The following is a 14,806-nucleotide window of genomic DNA, read 5'->3' as shown; positions in this document are numbered from 1 at the left end:
AAAATTATAAACTTTATTGGAGGATCCGATAAATACATTAAACTTATTTTCCATCATCCTCGTTTAATACTTGTTGATATATTAGCAGAAAATACAGGGTGCATATTATAATGTAACGTATTGCATTGTGTTCAAAAGTAAATAAAACATATAGCAGGTTTGGTTTAATGAAATTCAATGCATAAATTTGTTTTAAAGTTGATATTATAATAAATTTAATTTTGTATATTTTAATGGCTTAGTAACACGAATGGTTTAGGTCGTTTGTATATTATACATTGCAAACATTATTCAATGTTCAACAGCTAAAGTTCAAACCCTGTTGAGAAAAAGCTATAAATGCGCAAATGCTTAAGTGATGATCATAGAACGTTTATATTGGCGTTACTTGAAATATAGATGACATTGATGGTTGGCTGTTTAACGCCCAATTGCAAAAATACACTGTGTTTAACTAGACTGACAAACTGAGCCTATGTTGTAACAGGCTAGTTCACAAGGTACATTGTGAATTCCGAGCCAATAAGTCCTGAGTGGCGCGTGCTTAGCGGAGAATCAGCAAATACAAAATGAATTTTATTTATCAAATCTTTGGTTTGACCTGGCCGACCCGCCTGAATACAGCCACTTGAACTCGAGGCGTTCCTACTACCACGATCCTACTGCTGTGGTCTGAAGTCTTTAGTAAACATGTAAATTCAGAAATTATTGCGTGCATTTATTATTGCGACTTTGTCATTTTAGACTTAAAATGCGATTTTAATTTTTACGATTTTGAGAAAAATCCTGTTTAAATCACATAAAAGATTTCAAAATGCGAGTTTACATTAGTGCGTTTACAACTCAGACGCATTTTTCGCAATAATAAAAACCTCGCATTAATTTCTGAATTTACAGTACTAAGTAACTTTAAAATCACGTAAACATGTCTTGATCAATCATAATTTTAATGAAAAGCATAAAGAAATGCGAGTAATATATACACATGAATGCATTATGGTTTATTTGAAAAGAAAAGGTAATGATACGGAGACATAATACAGCATACATACTACTTATTACATATTATTTCAAGATAACCTTTCCTTCAAAGAATTTCTTGTCATTTTAACCATTGTCTCTATCTCCGTGTCTGTTGGAAGTAACTGTTTTAAATCCTCAGCACATGAACGAATATCTACTGCCATTATACTGTAGTCACGTAATTGTTCCTCATTTACGTGGTGTATGGAAAGAGATGTTTGATACTTCTCTCTTTCTGCAAATTGAACGATGGAGCTCCACTTTGACGTAGTGTGAAATGGTCTGTGTTTTAGACAAATCCTACCCCAAAACGCTACCCATTGTAAAAATGCCGTTTCTATTTCCCAGAAACCATCAAGCAAGTTTCCAATAGATATGCACTCTTTCATTAAAGTATCCATATTTGATTGACATTTCTTTAACAGTTTGTTCGTTTCATCGTATGCACGTCGTGTCATAACATCATACATTTTCTTTGAAGCCTTGGCTGTAATTTTACCACCTGCAGCAAGCAGGCCACCTATAAAACAATAATATCTCTACAAAACAATGTCAAAAGTAAAAGATTGTTTAACGGTTCGTTTACATACATGTATACCGTAGACTGACTTGTATTATACACATATGACATACGCCTATCAGAAACATGTTATCCTGAATGCAAAGTTTCGATAAGAGTTAAAAAATCTTACTGCAGCTGAGACAATATATATTTGTGAACGTGAATTTCCAGTAATGTCTCGGATTTTTTTTTCTTATATACCTTATTATAACAAAGTTATAGGAAAAACATTTCTGAGACAAGTCTATGGAACGCCATAGCTGTCTTATGTGTCTTTTTTATTGCTTTTCTATTATAAGATGGTGCTTTTCTATTATAAGATGGTGCTTTTCTATTATAAGATGATGGTTTTCTATTATAAGATGGTGCTTTTCTATTATAAGATGATGGTTTTCTATTATAAGATGGTGCTTTTCTATTATAAGATGGTGCTTTTCTATTATAAGATGGTGCTTTTCTATTATAAGATGGTGCTTTTCTATTATAAGATGATGGTTTTCTATTATAAGATGGTGGTTTTCTATTATAAGATGGTGCTTTTCTATTATAAGGTGCTTTTCTATTATAAGGTGCTTTTCTATTATAAGGTGCTTTTTTATTATAAGGTGCTTTTCTATTATAAGGTGCTTTTCTATTATAAGGTGGTTTTCTATTATAAGGTGCTTTTCTATTATAAGGTTCTTTTTTATTATAAGGTGCTTTTCTATTATAAGGTGCTTTTCTATTATAAGGTGCTTTTTTATTATGTGATGGTGGTTCCCGTGATTTACCGGGAGTGTGGGGAACCACTAATGACAAGACGATTGTCCGGATAGTGACAAGACGGTTTACCGGACGAGATATAAATAGTCATAACTTTTTTGTTATTCGGTAGATTGGTTTAATATTTGTAGACCTTAAAGATATTAAATTATATTTTATGAAAATCAAACAAAATAAGTGAAAAAAAATATTTTTGAGCAAATAAAGTTGACCGGACGGTATTCACACTCGTCGTTATACGCTGTACATATATTCAACTTGTCGACAACAAGTGTTAATATCTTTGACAATAATTGTCCAAGTAATTCAGGAATCTGTGAGATTTAAAAACAAATTATACGAAAATATAAATTTATAGTAAAAACAAATATGTTTCTGCTAAAAAAGTTGACCGGACTGAATTCACATTCGCCAATGTGTTTAACAAAGACATATATGATACATGAAGAGATTCGCACATCTATAATTGTATTTTAGGTCTTCGGTTTTAAATATATTAACAGGATTTTCTTTCTTCACAGAAGGTTGACTGTCAGTAAGAAGTATCTGATGATCTTGACTGCCATTATCAGCATACCTCAATCTTAGTAGATTTCGGTGTTTATACAACCTTTCTGTTTTGACTGAGGTATTTTTAACTTGGCTGGTGTTTTCAACTTGGCTGATGTCTTTAACCTGGCTGGTGTTTTGTTGTTTTTGGAGACTGTTGTTCCAAGGGAAAGGACACTCAAATAATGTGCCTCCTAAGAGTCCGAGAAGCTCTCGGGATGCACGATTTTGCGTATTTTTTTCAAGGCTTCTGGGGGGTCTTGAGCGACCGCCAGACCCCTCACCGAATGGTGAATATATTTTGCCTCACTTTTAAATTTAAATATAGTGACAGACTAGTTATTGACAGTGCAGTATTATACAAAAGTAACTTTGTGTTCGATGCCCGTCCTTTATTTTCTATTAAAGTGTCTGAACACGACTGAATGCAAGTTTACTCCTTCAATGTTAAAGGTCATATTGGAATACATGCATTGTTGTTGTTTATTTCAAATGATTTGATACCGGCAGATTGGTGGTCTCACTTTAATTTAATCCATGTCAGCTATCTAGTTTTATCTTTAAAAAAAAAAGAGAGAGCCAGTTTTGTATTCTTTAATAAAAAGTTCAATTCACTGTAATCTTTGTTTGGATTCTGATTGCCATCTGATTATATTAGTTAATTCAATTAAATGTATTTGAAATGATGTCTCAGGTGTAAAAACTTAAATGACATGATTATTTGCTTGATTGATGATTACGACAGGTGTCAAAATTAGATAGTAATCTAATTAAATACATGTAATAAATATTTTATATATCAGGTCTTCTAGTGTGCTGGTGAAATTACTCAAGTCAATATTTTTATTAATTTATTTTATTTATTTATTTATTATTTAACTAAATGCACATTTATACCCCTGGGGGTTAATAAAAAAGCACCTTATAATAGAAAAGCACCTTATAATAGAAAACCACCTTATAATAAAAAAGCACCTTATGATAGAAAAGCACCTTATAATAGAAAAGCACCTTATAATAGAAAACCACCTTATAATAAAAAAGCACCTTATAATAGAAAAGCACCTTATAATAGAAAAGCACCTTATAATAGAAAAGCACCATCTTATAATAGAAAAGCACCATCTTATAATAGAAAAGCACCATCTTATAATAGAAAAGCACCTTCGTATAATAGAAAACCATCATCTTATAATAGAAAAGCACCATCTTATAATAGAAAACCATCATCTTATAATAGAAAAGCACCATCTTATAATAGAAAACCATCATCTTATAATAGAAAACCATCATCTTATAATAGAAAAGCACCATCTTATAATAGAAAAGCAATAAAAAAAGACACATAAGACAGCTATGGCGTTCCATACAAGTCCCTGTGTTATATTAAGGTATACTTAGTATAGGGGAGGATCTGAGACAAGTGCCTGTGTGATGTGATATTAAGGTATAAAGGAAAAACAATTCTGAGACAAATGCCTCTGGTAATATCCTAGACATTATCAAACCGGAATCAACTTTATAAAAGAGTCATATAAAAACAAGAGAAAAACTGATCCAAAATTTAGTCTCCATTATTGTTTCGATCCAAATTTCGTTTGATATTCATTACACCTTAAAAGTTGATATTACAATTATAAATGACGTTTTTCGTTCAGGTCATCAATATTGAATAAGTTGATGCAGATTCTTAAAGTTCAAATTTGAATTTCAGGAATTACTAATTTCTGTATAAGTAAAGGCGACTTAAGTTTGATTTTGGTTCTGGTCGGTTGATGAGTGAAGTGGTTTAAGGTTTAATTGGCTACAATGGGATATTGAATGGGGTATGGCTGAGATCATCTTACTCGAAACAGGAGAATATGTATGCGGAAGACAAAACACACAGTATATTGTTTTGTGTTGACCCAACTTCTTATACTTCAAAGCTCGTACATGTTCCTGTTTATAAAAAATAAACTTACCATATGATTTCCTCCAAATAGTATAACATAATCAAACGTGTAATTTCAGCAATGTGGAATTTCTAAGTTATTAATTGTATGGATGCTATATACTCTCCATGATTTATTGATAAAACTTTATTTTCAAAACATATCTAAGTATCTTTTATATATGTGTTCCGGACCATATGAGTATGGTCATGACCATATGGTTTTATACTCATATGGTCCGACCGTACGCGTATGGTCAAGGTAGTTAACACTCTGTAATAGTTTACTTTTAATACTTCTAAACTCTTCATATGGTATGACCTTCATTAAAAATCCGCTGTCATATAGGTAATTTTATTATTATATTATAATGAAAAGATAAGCTAAATAAAATTAAGAAGTTTAGCATAGTTTATTTTACTTAATTGTCAAATTTATAGTAAACACATTTTATACCAATGGTCATTATAGATGGTCATTGCCGATTTGTTATTACGAGTGAATGGCAATATGTCAACTAAAAAAAAAATTCAAAAGTTTCTTTATGAACTGTTACACAAGAATTCACTTGAAAGTAACACAGTTTATTTAAGTTGTCTTGTGAATATGGTGCATTGCAGTCATTTTACAATATTTGAGATCTAAAGCTTCTTTAAAAAAAACCCGTAGTCATCAGAATGGCCAAAACCTCGGTATCACTGTATTAGCAGCTACAAAAAGGGTAGCTTTTCACTCGCAAACAAAAGGTGTTAATGAAAATGATCGTGCACAAATTTCTTGCAAATGCAAACCAGATGCTCCGCAGGGCGCAGCTTTATACGACCGCAGAGGTTGAACCCTGAACGGTTGGGGCAATTATGGACACAACATTCAAGCTGTATTCAGCTCTAAATTTGGATTGTGATTAAATAGTTGACACAGCATAGGTTTTTTGACACAGAATGAATGTGTTCTAATGAACTTAAATTTTTTGTATTTCTTAGAGCAATTCACTATGCTGTTGAATATAAATCCTCTCAAAAAAATGTTTGAAGAAATTTTCTTTTTATTTATGATATCTGAAATGAGAAAAATTGACCCCCCCCCCCCCAATTTTTTTTCATCCCCCTTTCCCTTATTCCAAAACTGATCTCAATTCAAATTTCTAATGGAGTTTGCAACACTGAATAACTACTCGTTTAAATACATCATAAAATATTAAGATGTAAATGAGTGCTTGTTTTCACTGAATGGTAAAGATTGTTTTAATTTATCAGTTGGTAGTAAAACTGAATATACATTGTATATTGTATAAAACATTATTTAAGTTGATTCAACTACTATTCTGGACAAAGAAAGATAACTCCAATTAAAAAATTCTTGCTATTGCACAATATTGTGCAATTAGATATTTCTTGCTATTGCGCAATACTGTGCAATTGAAAAGACTTGCTATTGCACAATACTGTGCAATTAAAGATTTCTTGCTATTGCGCAATACTGTGCAATTGAAGATTTCTTGCTATTGCTGAATACTGTGCAATTGAAAATTTCTTGCTATTGCACAATACTTAATATAATAATTTTGGATCCTGATTTGGACCAACTTGAAAACTGGGCTCATAATAAAAAAATCTAAGTACATGTTTAGATTTAGCATATCAAAGAAGCCCAAGAATTCAATTTTTGTTAAAATCAAACTTAGTGCCAAAACCAAGAAAAATGCTTATTTGGGCCCCTTTTTTGCCACTGATTCCTAAATTGTTCGGACATAAACTCCAAAAATCAATCCCAATCTTTTTTGTGTGGTTATATACCTTGTGTTTAAATTTCATTGACTTCTATTTACTTATACTAAAGTTATTGTGTGAAAACCAAGAATAATGCTTATTTGGGCCCTTTTTTGGCCCCTAATTCCTAAACTGTTGGAACCAAAAACTCCCAAAATCAATCCCAACCTTTCTTTTGTGGTCATAAACCTTGTGTCAAAATTTCATAGATTTCTATTCACTTTTACAAAAGTTAGAGTGCGAAAACTAAAAGTATTCGGACGACGACACCAACGTGATACCAATATACGACCAAAAAAAATTTAATTTTTGCGGTCGTATAAAAAGCTATGCTGGGATGTGAATGTCACCTAAGCCTACATGCAAAAATGCAAGAACGTAGCTAGCGATGAAAACTGACTATGACATCAATATTTAATTTTTACTTAGTTTTTGAATTATAAAATTAATATATTGTCATGTTATAATCGTCACTGTTGTTTTTAGATAAAGTTTTTGTATTTATATTGAAACGTTTATAATGTTATTTGAAAAAATACCTAAATGGTCCAAATACTCATATGGTCCGGCCCGTTAATAACCAAACGAGTATTATACTCATATCGTCCGACCATACGCGTATGGTCGGACTATATGAGTATACGCATATGGTCATGACCATACGTGTATGGTCCAAATACTCATATGGTCGGGAACATACATACAGTATACATGTATCTGAAATTTCTTCGATAGAAATAACTACATGAGGTAGCTGTGCATTTTTAACATTCCTAGATTTTCTAACCTGTAGGTATCAGAGATGCTCCGAATGAAAATGGTGCTAAAAGTAACCCAACACCTGCCAACCCTGCTCCCAAAATAAAGGCTTTCGATCCGCCATTACCAGCACCTCGAGCTATTTTATGATAATGATCCAGTTCCATTGATATTTTTGTCATCTTTTCAACGGATTCCTCTGCAACTAAAACCCAACTCCTCAAAGCATTGTCCAAATTTTCCAATCGATCAAACACTTTTGATGGATGTCTTTTAATTTTCCTAAAATAAAAAAAATAAAAATTAATTTTATTTTATATAATGTTTATTTTTTACTCGGTTCAAGAGAAAAATGAAAATCGGAAAAAAACACAATTCAATAAATGAACATATTATTATTTTTTTTTTTTGGGAAAGACAGATATTACATAGAAAGTAACGCTGTCATCAAATTCATTCGCCAATAGTGTCCTTCAGCATCAATTCCTCTTAAAGTTTTTACGAATTATGACACGTGACATTGCCGCAATAATTACTAAGAGATACCTCACTTGAGCTCCGCTACAGTCAAAACTCCCTCCAGAAGTCATTTCTCTCCATTTTCTTTCCACTGCAATACGAATAATTTCATTAAAATTTACACTATCATTGGTCAACTCTTTCCCTTTTGTTTTATGACTGAACGTAGTTTATTTGTTCAATTCCTGATATTTTTTTGGACTGTCCTACAGAGCTCAAAATTTTCAAATAAATTTGTCACTCCAATAATAATTTTGTTATTTGATAATTACCACATGGTTCTTTTCTTGATAAAAGGTGGTGAAACAGAAACAATTATTGATAGACTATGTTTCAATATACTTATTGATTAATTTAAACCATTTCTATTCAAAGGAACATATAACTAAAAAAAAACAACATATAATCACTTTTGCTATTGAAAGGTCTACAACTCAACAACCAGCTAAAATCGTGAAGATTGAACTTTATCTTCTTTTAGTCACAGGAAACAAAATATATAAAGAACTGGTTTCGTTAAAGTGTTTTCATGTTGAATAAACGGACAATGGTTGGCAACCGAGTAGACGATTGCAGTCATAGAGAGACGATGGAACCAGTTATAGAGAGACGATGGAACCAGTTATAGAGAGACGGACGATGGAACCAGTTAAATGTATAGAGAGACGATGGAACAAGTTACAGAGAGACGATGGAACCAGTTATAGAGAGACGATGGAACCAGTTACAGAGAGACGATGGAACCAGTTACAGAGAGACGATGGTACCAGTTACAGAGAGACGATGGTACCAGTTAAATGTATAGAGAGACGATGGAACCAGTTATAGAGAGACGGACGATGGAACCAGTTATAGAGAGACGATGAAACAAGTTACAGAGAGACGATGGAACCAGTTACAGATCGACGATGGTACCAGTTAAATGTATAGAGAGACGATGGAACCAGTTATAGAGAGACGGACGATGGAACCAGTTATAGAGAGACGATGGAACAAGTTACAGAGAGACGATGGAACCAGTTACAGAGAGACGATAGTACCAGTTAAATGTATAGAGAAACGACGGAACCAGTTATAGAGAGAAGATGGAACCAGTTACAGAGAGACGATGGAACCAGTTATAGAGAGACGATGGAACCAGTTATAGAAAAACGATGGAACCAGTTATAGAGAGAAGATGGAACCAGCTATAGAGAGACAATGGAATAAGTTATTCTTTACCTTCTTCTTCTTCCTCGTTCATTCTGGGAAATTCTGGACAACACTTTTGTCTTAACTTTCAGTTGTGATAAATGGTCGTCTCTAAAATGTCAAGTGATAACATATTGTGTAATTATCTTCTGGTTATATTTAAGAGTTATGAGAGACTATAAAACATTATCAATATAGTTTATGACACATACTGCATTAAGGTTTTATTCAAGTAGAAATACATTTTATATATGAAAGGTGACATAGTTGTTTCATAACAAATACTTGGCAGAAAAGGTTTTGTGTACGCCGATTCTCATTACCAACATTTTCAGAACAAACAAACATACACATTTAAGATTAAATCCTGATAGTACGTACTATATAGATATGAGACAATTAAAGACATAGATTAAACCAGAGTACCGCCACTTGTTACATTTAAAATACACAGGATAGTAAAATACAAGGTTAACAACAAGAATTACTCTCTACTTTTAAGATCTATGCATGCTATGAGAGACTATAAAACAATTTTGAATGATACACATTTGTTAACTATCATGTCTTGAGTATAACATTTATTTCTGCTTTATAAAAGTCTCAGTGTAGATTGTTTTCAGTGTGAAATAGTACTATATTTTCATTTGTAAAAAAAATATCAATATATCAGGGTTAATGGGTATTGCTCAATTGCGGAAGGGGAATACGGTACAGAAACGAAAAGAAATATTTATCAGCCTCCTCATTGGGTTTTTAATTTTTTGATTACTTAGAGGTATTGATAGAAGTGATTAATTGATTACCGCACCAAATACTTTTTTTGATATTCTAATACTGTATTTTTGATTATTTGATAATCTTTTTTGAAAAATAATTAATGATAATGTGATTATATTGAGAAAAAAATATGATTTTACATAAGATGTGATTTCTTGGCGCCTCATTTATATGGACGGAATTTGAAAGAAATAAACGGAGAGAACTACCATTATTACTTATGTATAGCCATGTCAGACAACTTATCGGACACACTGATCGGACACATTTACAAATAACTTAATGAAAATTGTGGAAAAGATTAACAAAAACTGTCAGACGACTTATTAAAGAAGATACTGTATATGTCTTGTTTAACTTGGTCTAGTTGTTTCGGAGAACATTTTTGTAAAAGTTACAACGACGGCGGACGCCGAACGCCAAGTTATTCAATAACTCATCACTTCGGCCGTTTGGTCAAATGAGCTTAAAAAAAATATTTAATAAAAGTACACCACCACTTAAGACTAACTACAGGTATATCAACAGAAAACTACCCTAACAGTATGAATAATAGTTTATCATAATGTTCAGTTACTGTATCAACTAAAAATGCACCAATAAAGAAAGTTTAACGTATAAATAGTGATTTTATAATCAGTAAATAAAATCATACTAAAATATTATATTAATTATTGTTATACAATGTACACATATCCATATTCACGTCAGGGTACTGCAATAAGACGATACTTATAGTTTGGCATTTGGACAAGGTCATGTTTCACTCGGATTCTGAATGAAGTTCTTGTACATTGGATGAGTACTGATTGATTTTTTAGTCTTATATACACGATTTTTATTAGTTGTTATTGACATTGAATAAGCTTAGTAAGTAAGTAAGTAAGTAAGTAAGTAAGTAAGTATATCATACCAAATTTATCTATTATAGATACGCTGTCACGCGTCAGGTCTGTGTTTTCGTTTCGTTGGATATTTTCTGTTTTGTATCGATCTGATGAGCCGAATCATTTTCAACTGATTTTGGTTAGCTCTGTTGCACTGTCTCATATTAGATTAATCATATAAGTATAGGGGGTTAGGGGATTCGTGTGAAAGATGTAGTGTTTCTCGCTAAACGGTTATGATGAACTTCAGTATAATAGAAATACGAATCATACAAGTTATAATGTGGTGTGGAATATTTTCTTCATTCAAAGTCGGTGGCTCGTACATGTACATATACGTTGATATCATAGACTATAGATAATAGTGGATGGATTTACCCATGTATAGAAACAAGTACCTGTGACAAAATTATGTCATGTTAAGCCTTGGTCAAAACGAACCCACGACACATCCCTTCTTCTTCTTCCAGGTAAGGAACCGGATTCATTGCTGAATGTTAATGGTTCCGCACATCTATGCAGCTCCACGACATGTTTTTTTTTTTCAAATCGCGGGTCATCTGTGATCGTTGTACGACAGTCGCACGATATTGTGTGCATCGTGGCGCTGTCGTGTGTCGTGGGACGAAAATTGGACATGCATCTTTTTTGCTCTGCGATTTTTTGTCGTGTTACTGTCTCGTGGATGTCGTGAGAGTGTCTTAACACAGTCGGGGGACTGTCGTGCGATAACACATTGTTGTGAGTACACCAATATTATATAAACCATTTTTACGACTGTCGCAAGACCGACGTGCGACAAACCCCGACAGTACAGTTACAATTTTGTTTCTGTCGTGTTCCCATCGTAGAATCATCGTAGACATGTCGTACTCGTAGCTGATGTGACCACTCGAAAAAAAAAATGATGTTTTGCACGACAGTGCCTCAACTATATTTAATAGATCTTCCACGACAAAAAAAAATCGTATGATCTGTTGAAACTGGGGCTTAAAGCCCATATTGTTCAATAATTTTTTTACACAGATAGGTGAATAACACTTACCCATTTTCACAATCTCTCCTCGGAAGTACACGTCAACGTTGGTAAATAAACAAATATGCTATTACCAATGTTATTTCAACTGATCGGGCGGAGCTTACGTTTTAATTTGCATAAGGACAGTCTATTTGAAGATGTGTGTGATAAGGATGATTGCCGTTATACCTATAAACGATTTCTAATCACCTATCAGTGTCATCAAAGGAATTTACAAAAGAATAACTGGACACTTCATTGATGAGTTTATTCTAAAATACCTATCTATAGATGGACTGGTTTATTATGAGCGAACCGGTTAAACTCCGCCCAGTCAAGTGAAATAAATTGAGTAATATTTATAAGTTAGTAAACACTGACACTATTTACCTGTATTTATATGCTATAACATGAATAAGTTAGAGTTGTCTTTCTTTCAATATGAACAATGAATGAGTTCTCGAAGTGTTTTTGTCGAGCCTTCGACTTTAGTCGAAAAAGCGAGACTAAGCTATCCTCAGCTACATTCCGTCGTCGTCGGTTTCTTCGGCGGCGGCGTCCACAAATATTCACTCTGTGGTTAAAGTTTTTGAAATTTAAATAACTTTCTTAAACTATACTGGATTTCTACCAAACTTGGACAGATCGAAGCGTGTTTGTTTATGATCATAAGATAGTATCCAGAAGTAAATTTTGTAAAAATAAAATTCCATTTTTTTCGTATTTTGCTTTTAAATGGACTTAGTTTTTTTCTGCGGGGAAACATAACATTCACTCTGTGGTTAAAGTTTTTAAAATTTAAATAACTTTCTTAAACTATCCTGGGTTTGTACCAAACTTGGACAGAAGCTTGTTTAGGGAGCTACCATTTGATTTTGATGGGGGGGGGGCTAGGATGAAAAATTTTGTCCTGCCTTTTTTTTTAGTTGTAATCTCTGTCCTGCCTTTTTATTTTTCACTCTACCCGGTCCTGCCTTTTTTTTTTTTAGTTTATCCTGACTTTTTTTACATAAATTGTCATCCTGACTTTTTTTTTTTGCAAGTGTCTCATCCTGCCTTTTTTTTTTACTCAAAACTCCTGTCCTGCCTATTTTTTTTCAAATTTCATCCTAGCCCCCCCCCCCCCCCCCCCCCCCCCATAAAAATCAAATGGTAGCTCCCTTATCATGTTTATGATCATGAAATAGTATCCAGAAGTAAATTTAAAAAAAAAATCCATTTTTTCCGTGTTTTACTTTTAAATGGACTTAGTTTTTCTGTGGAGAAACATAACATTCACTCTGTGGTTAAAGTTTTTAAAATTTAAATAACTTTCTAACTATCCTGGGTTTGTACCAAACTTGGACAGAAGCTTGTTTATGATCATAAAATAGTATCCAGAAGTATATTAAAAAAAAAAAACATTTTTCCGTGTTTTACTTTTAAATGGACTTAGTTTTTCTGCGGGGAAACATTACATTCACTCTGTGGTTAAAGTTTTTAAAATTTTAATAACTTTCTTAAACTATCCTTGGTTTGTACCAAACTTGGACAGAAGCTTGTTTATGATCATTTATAAGATAGTATCCAGAAGTAAATTTTGTAAAAAAATAAATCCATTTTTTCCGTATTTTACTTTTAAATGGACTTAGTTTTTCTGCGGGGGAAACATTACATTCACTCTGTGGTTAAAGTTTTTAAAATTTAATAACTTTCTTTAATATCCTTGGTTTGTACCAAACTTGGACAGAAGCTTGTTTATTAAGATAGTATCCAGAAGTAAATTTTATTAAAAAAATTAATCCATTTTTTCCGTATTTTACTTTTAAATGTACTTAGTTTTTCTGCGGTGAAACATTACATTCACTCTGTGGTTAAAGTTTTTAAAACATTTATTAGATTCATTAACTATCCTAGATTTTTACCAAACTTGGACAGAAGCTTCTTACAATCATAAGATAGTATCAAGAGGAATATTTTTAATGATTTTTTCCCACATTTTTGTTGAGCCTGCGATTTACAGTAAAAGTAGGCGAGACACTGGGTTCCGCGGAACCCTTACACATTATTTTTTTAAATATTTCAGAGAAAATGGACATGGGGCATTGATTCTATTACCAATTTAATCGCAGCGCAAAATTCGATCTTTTAGAGTATTGAAAATCATGATAACGATCCGAACCTTAAACTTAGTATTTATATACCTCGATTTTAATACACATATGCATTGCTTATTTCAGGGTTTGAACCCTGAACGTGGTAGCTTGGTTCGACTAAAAAATATGTTTAACAGTTTCCCTGCCTGAGGCCAGTAGTTCTGTCCGGGCGCTTCATCTTTCTTCACCATAAAAAATCCGGCCGCTATGAAATAGCAAAACTGAAATTTATCAAAGTGGCGTATAAGACCAGGGACTTTCTATGCTTAGTATAGAAAGTCCCTGAAAAGACCAACAATGACTAAATCAATCATTCTATATTTCAGGGGTTTCACACACAGATCTCAATTTTGTCATAAAGGGTATATTTATTTGAAATTGAAATTTGACAATAGGATATTTCCAGCATCGTATAATAATGAATCCGGAATATTGTAACCCTACAGTAGACGATAGTGTTACAATATGACTGTAATATGTGCCGCTGAACACATCTTTGTATCATTTATATACCTAAAAGAATCGAAGAATTTAACAGATTTGTTTTCAAAACTTGTAAACCATTTAAGAGAAAGACTAAAATGTAGAAGATATCTTAGGAGGGTATCACCAGCCCAGTAGTCAGCACTTCGGTGTTGACATGAATATCAATTATATATGGTGATTTTTATAAATTTCCTGTTAACAAAACTATAGGATTTTCTTATCCCAGACATAGATTAGGGGACGACCATTTGATATTCTGAGGGGGGGGGGGGGGGCAGGAGGATTTGTTTTTGATCGGTTATTTATTTTTGTAAACTGAGGGGACAGATTATTCATTTTCTGCACTATTGAAGATAGATTTTTCATTTTCATTAAAGAAAGGGACTGATTATTCTTTTTCACAACTATATTTATGATATTCGAAAGCATACA

General features: G+C 32.7%; 1 protein-coding gene across 1 annotated transcript; it reads right to left on the bottom strand.

Moving 5' to 3' along the window:
- Positions 1-986: 986 nt before the first annotated feature.
- Positions 987-11,878, bottom strand: LOC134695869 (uncharacterized). Its single transcript, XM_063557331.1, has 5 exons — positions 11,781-11,878; positions 9,099-9,179; positions 7,905-7,968; positions 7,387-7,640; positions 987-1,543 (listed from the first exon to the last, which is right to left on the bottom strand). Exons 2-5 carry the CDS (start codon positions 9,118-9,120, stop codon positions 1,071-1,073), a joined length of 813 nt encoding a protein of 270 aa, XP_063413401.1. The 5' UTR covers positions 9,121-9,179; positions 11,781-11,878; the 3' UTR covers positions 987-1,070.
- Between the last annotated feature and the right edge of the window lie 2,928 nt (positions 11,879-14,806).

The sequence above is a fragment of the Mytilus trossulus genome, chromosome 14 (genome assembly GCF_036588685.1).
Source record: "Mytilus trossulus isolate FHL-02 chromosome 14, PNRI_Mtr1.1.1.hap1, whole genome shotgun sequence".
Taxonomy (NCBI): domain Eukaryota; kingdom Metazoa; phylum Mollusca; class Bivalvia; order Mytilida; family Mytilidae; genus Mytilus; species Mytilus trossulus.
The sequence above is the reverse complement of the archived record's forward strand: the minus strand, read 5'-3'. Positions and strand labels throughout refer to the sequence as shown.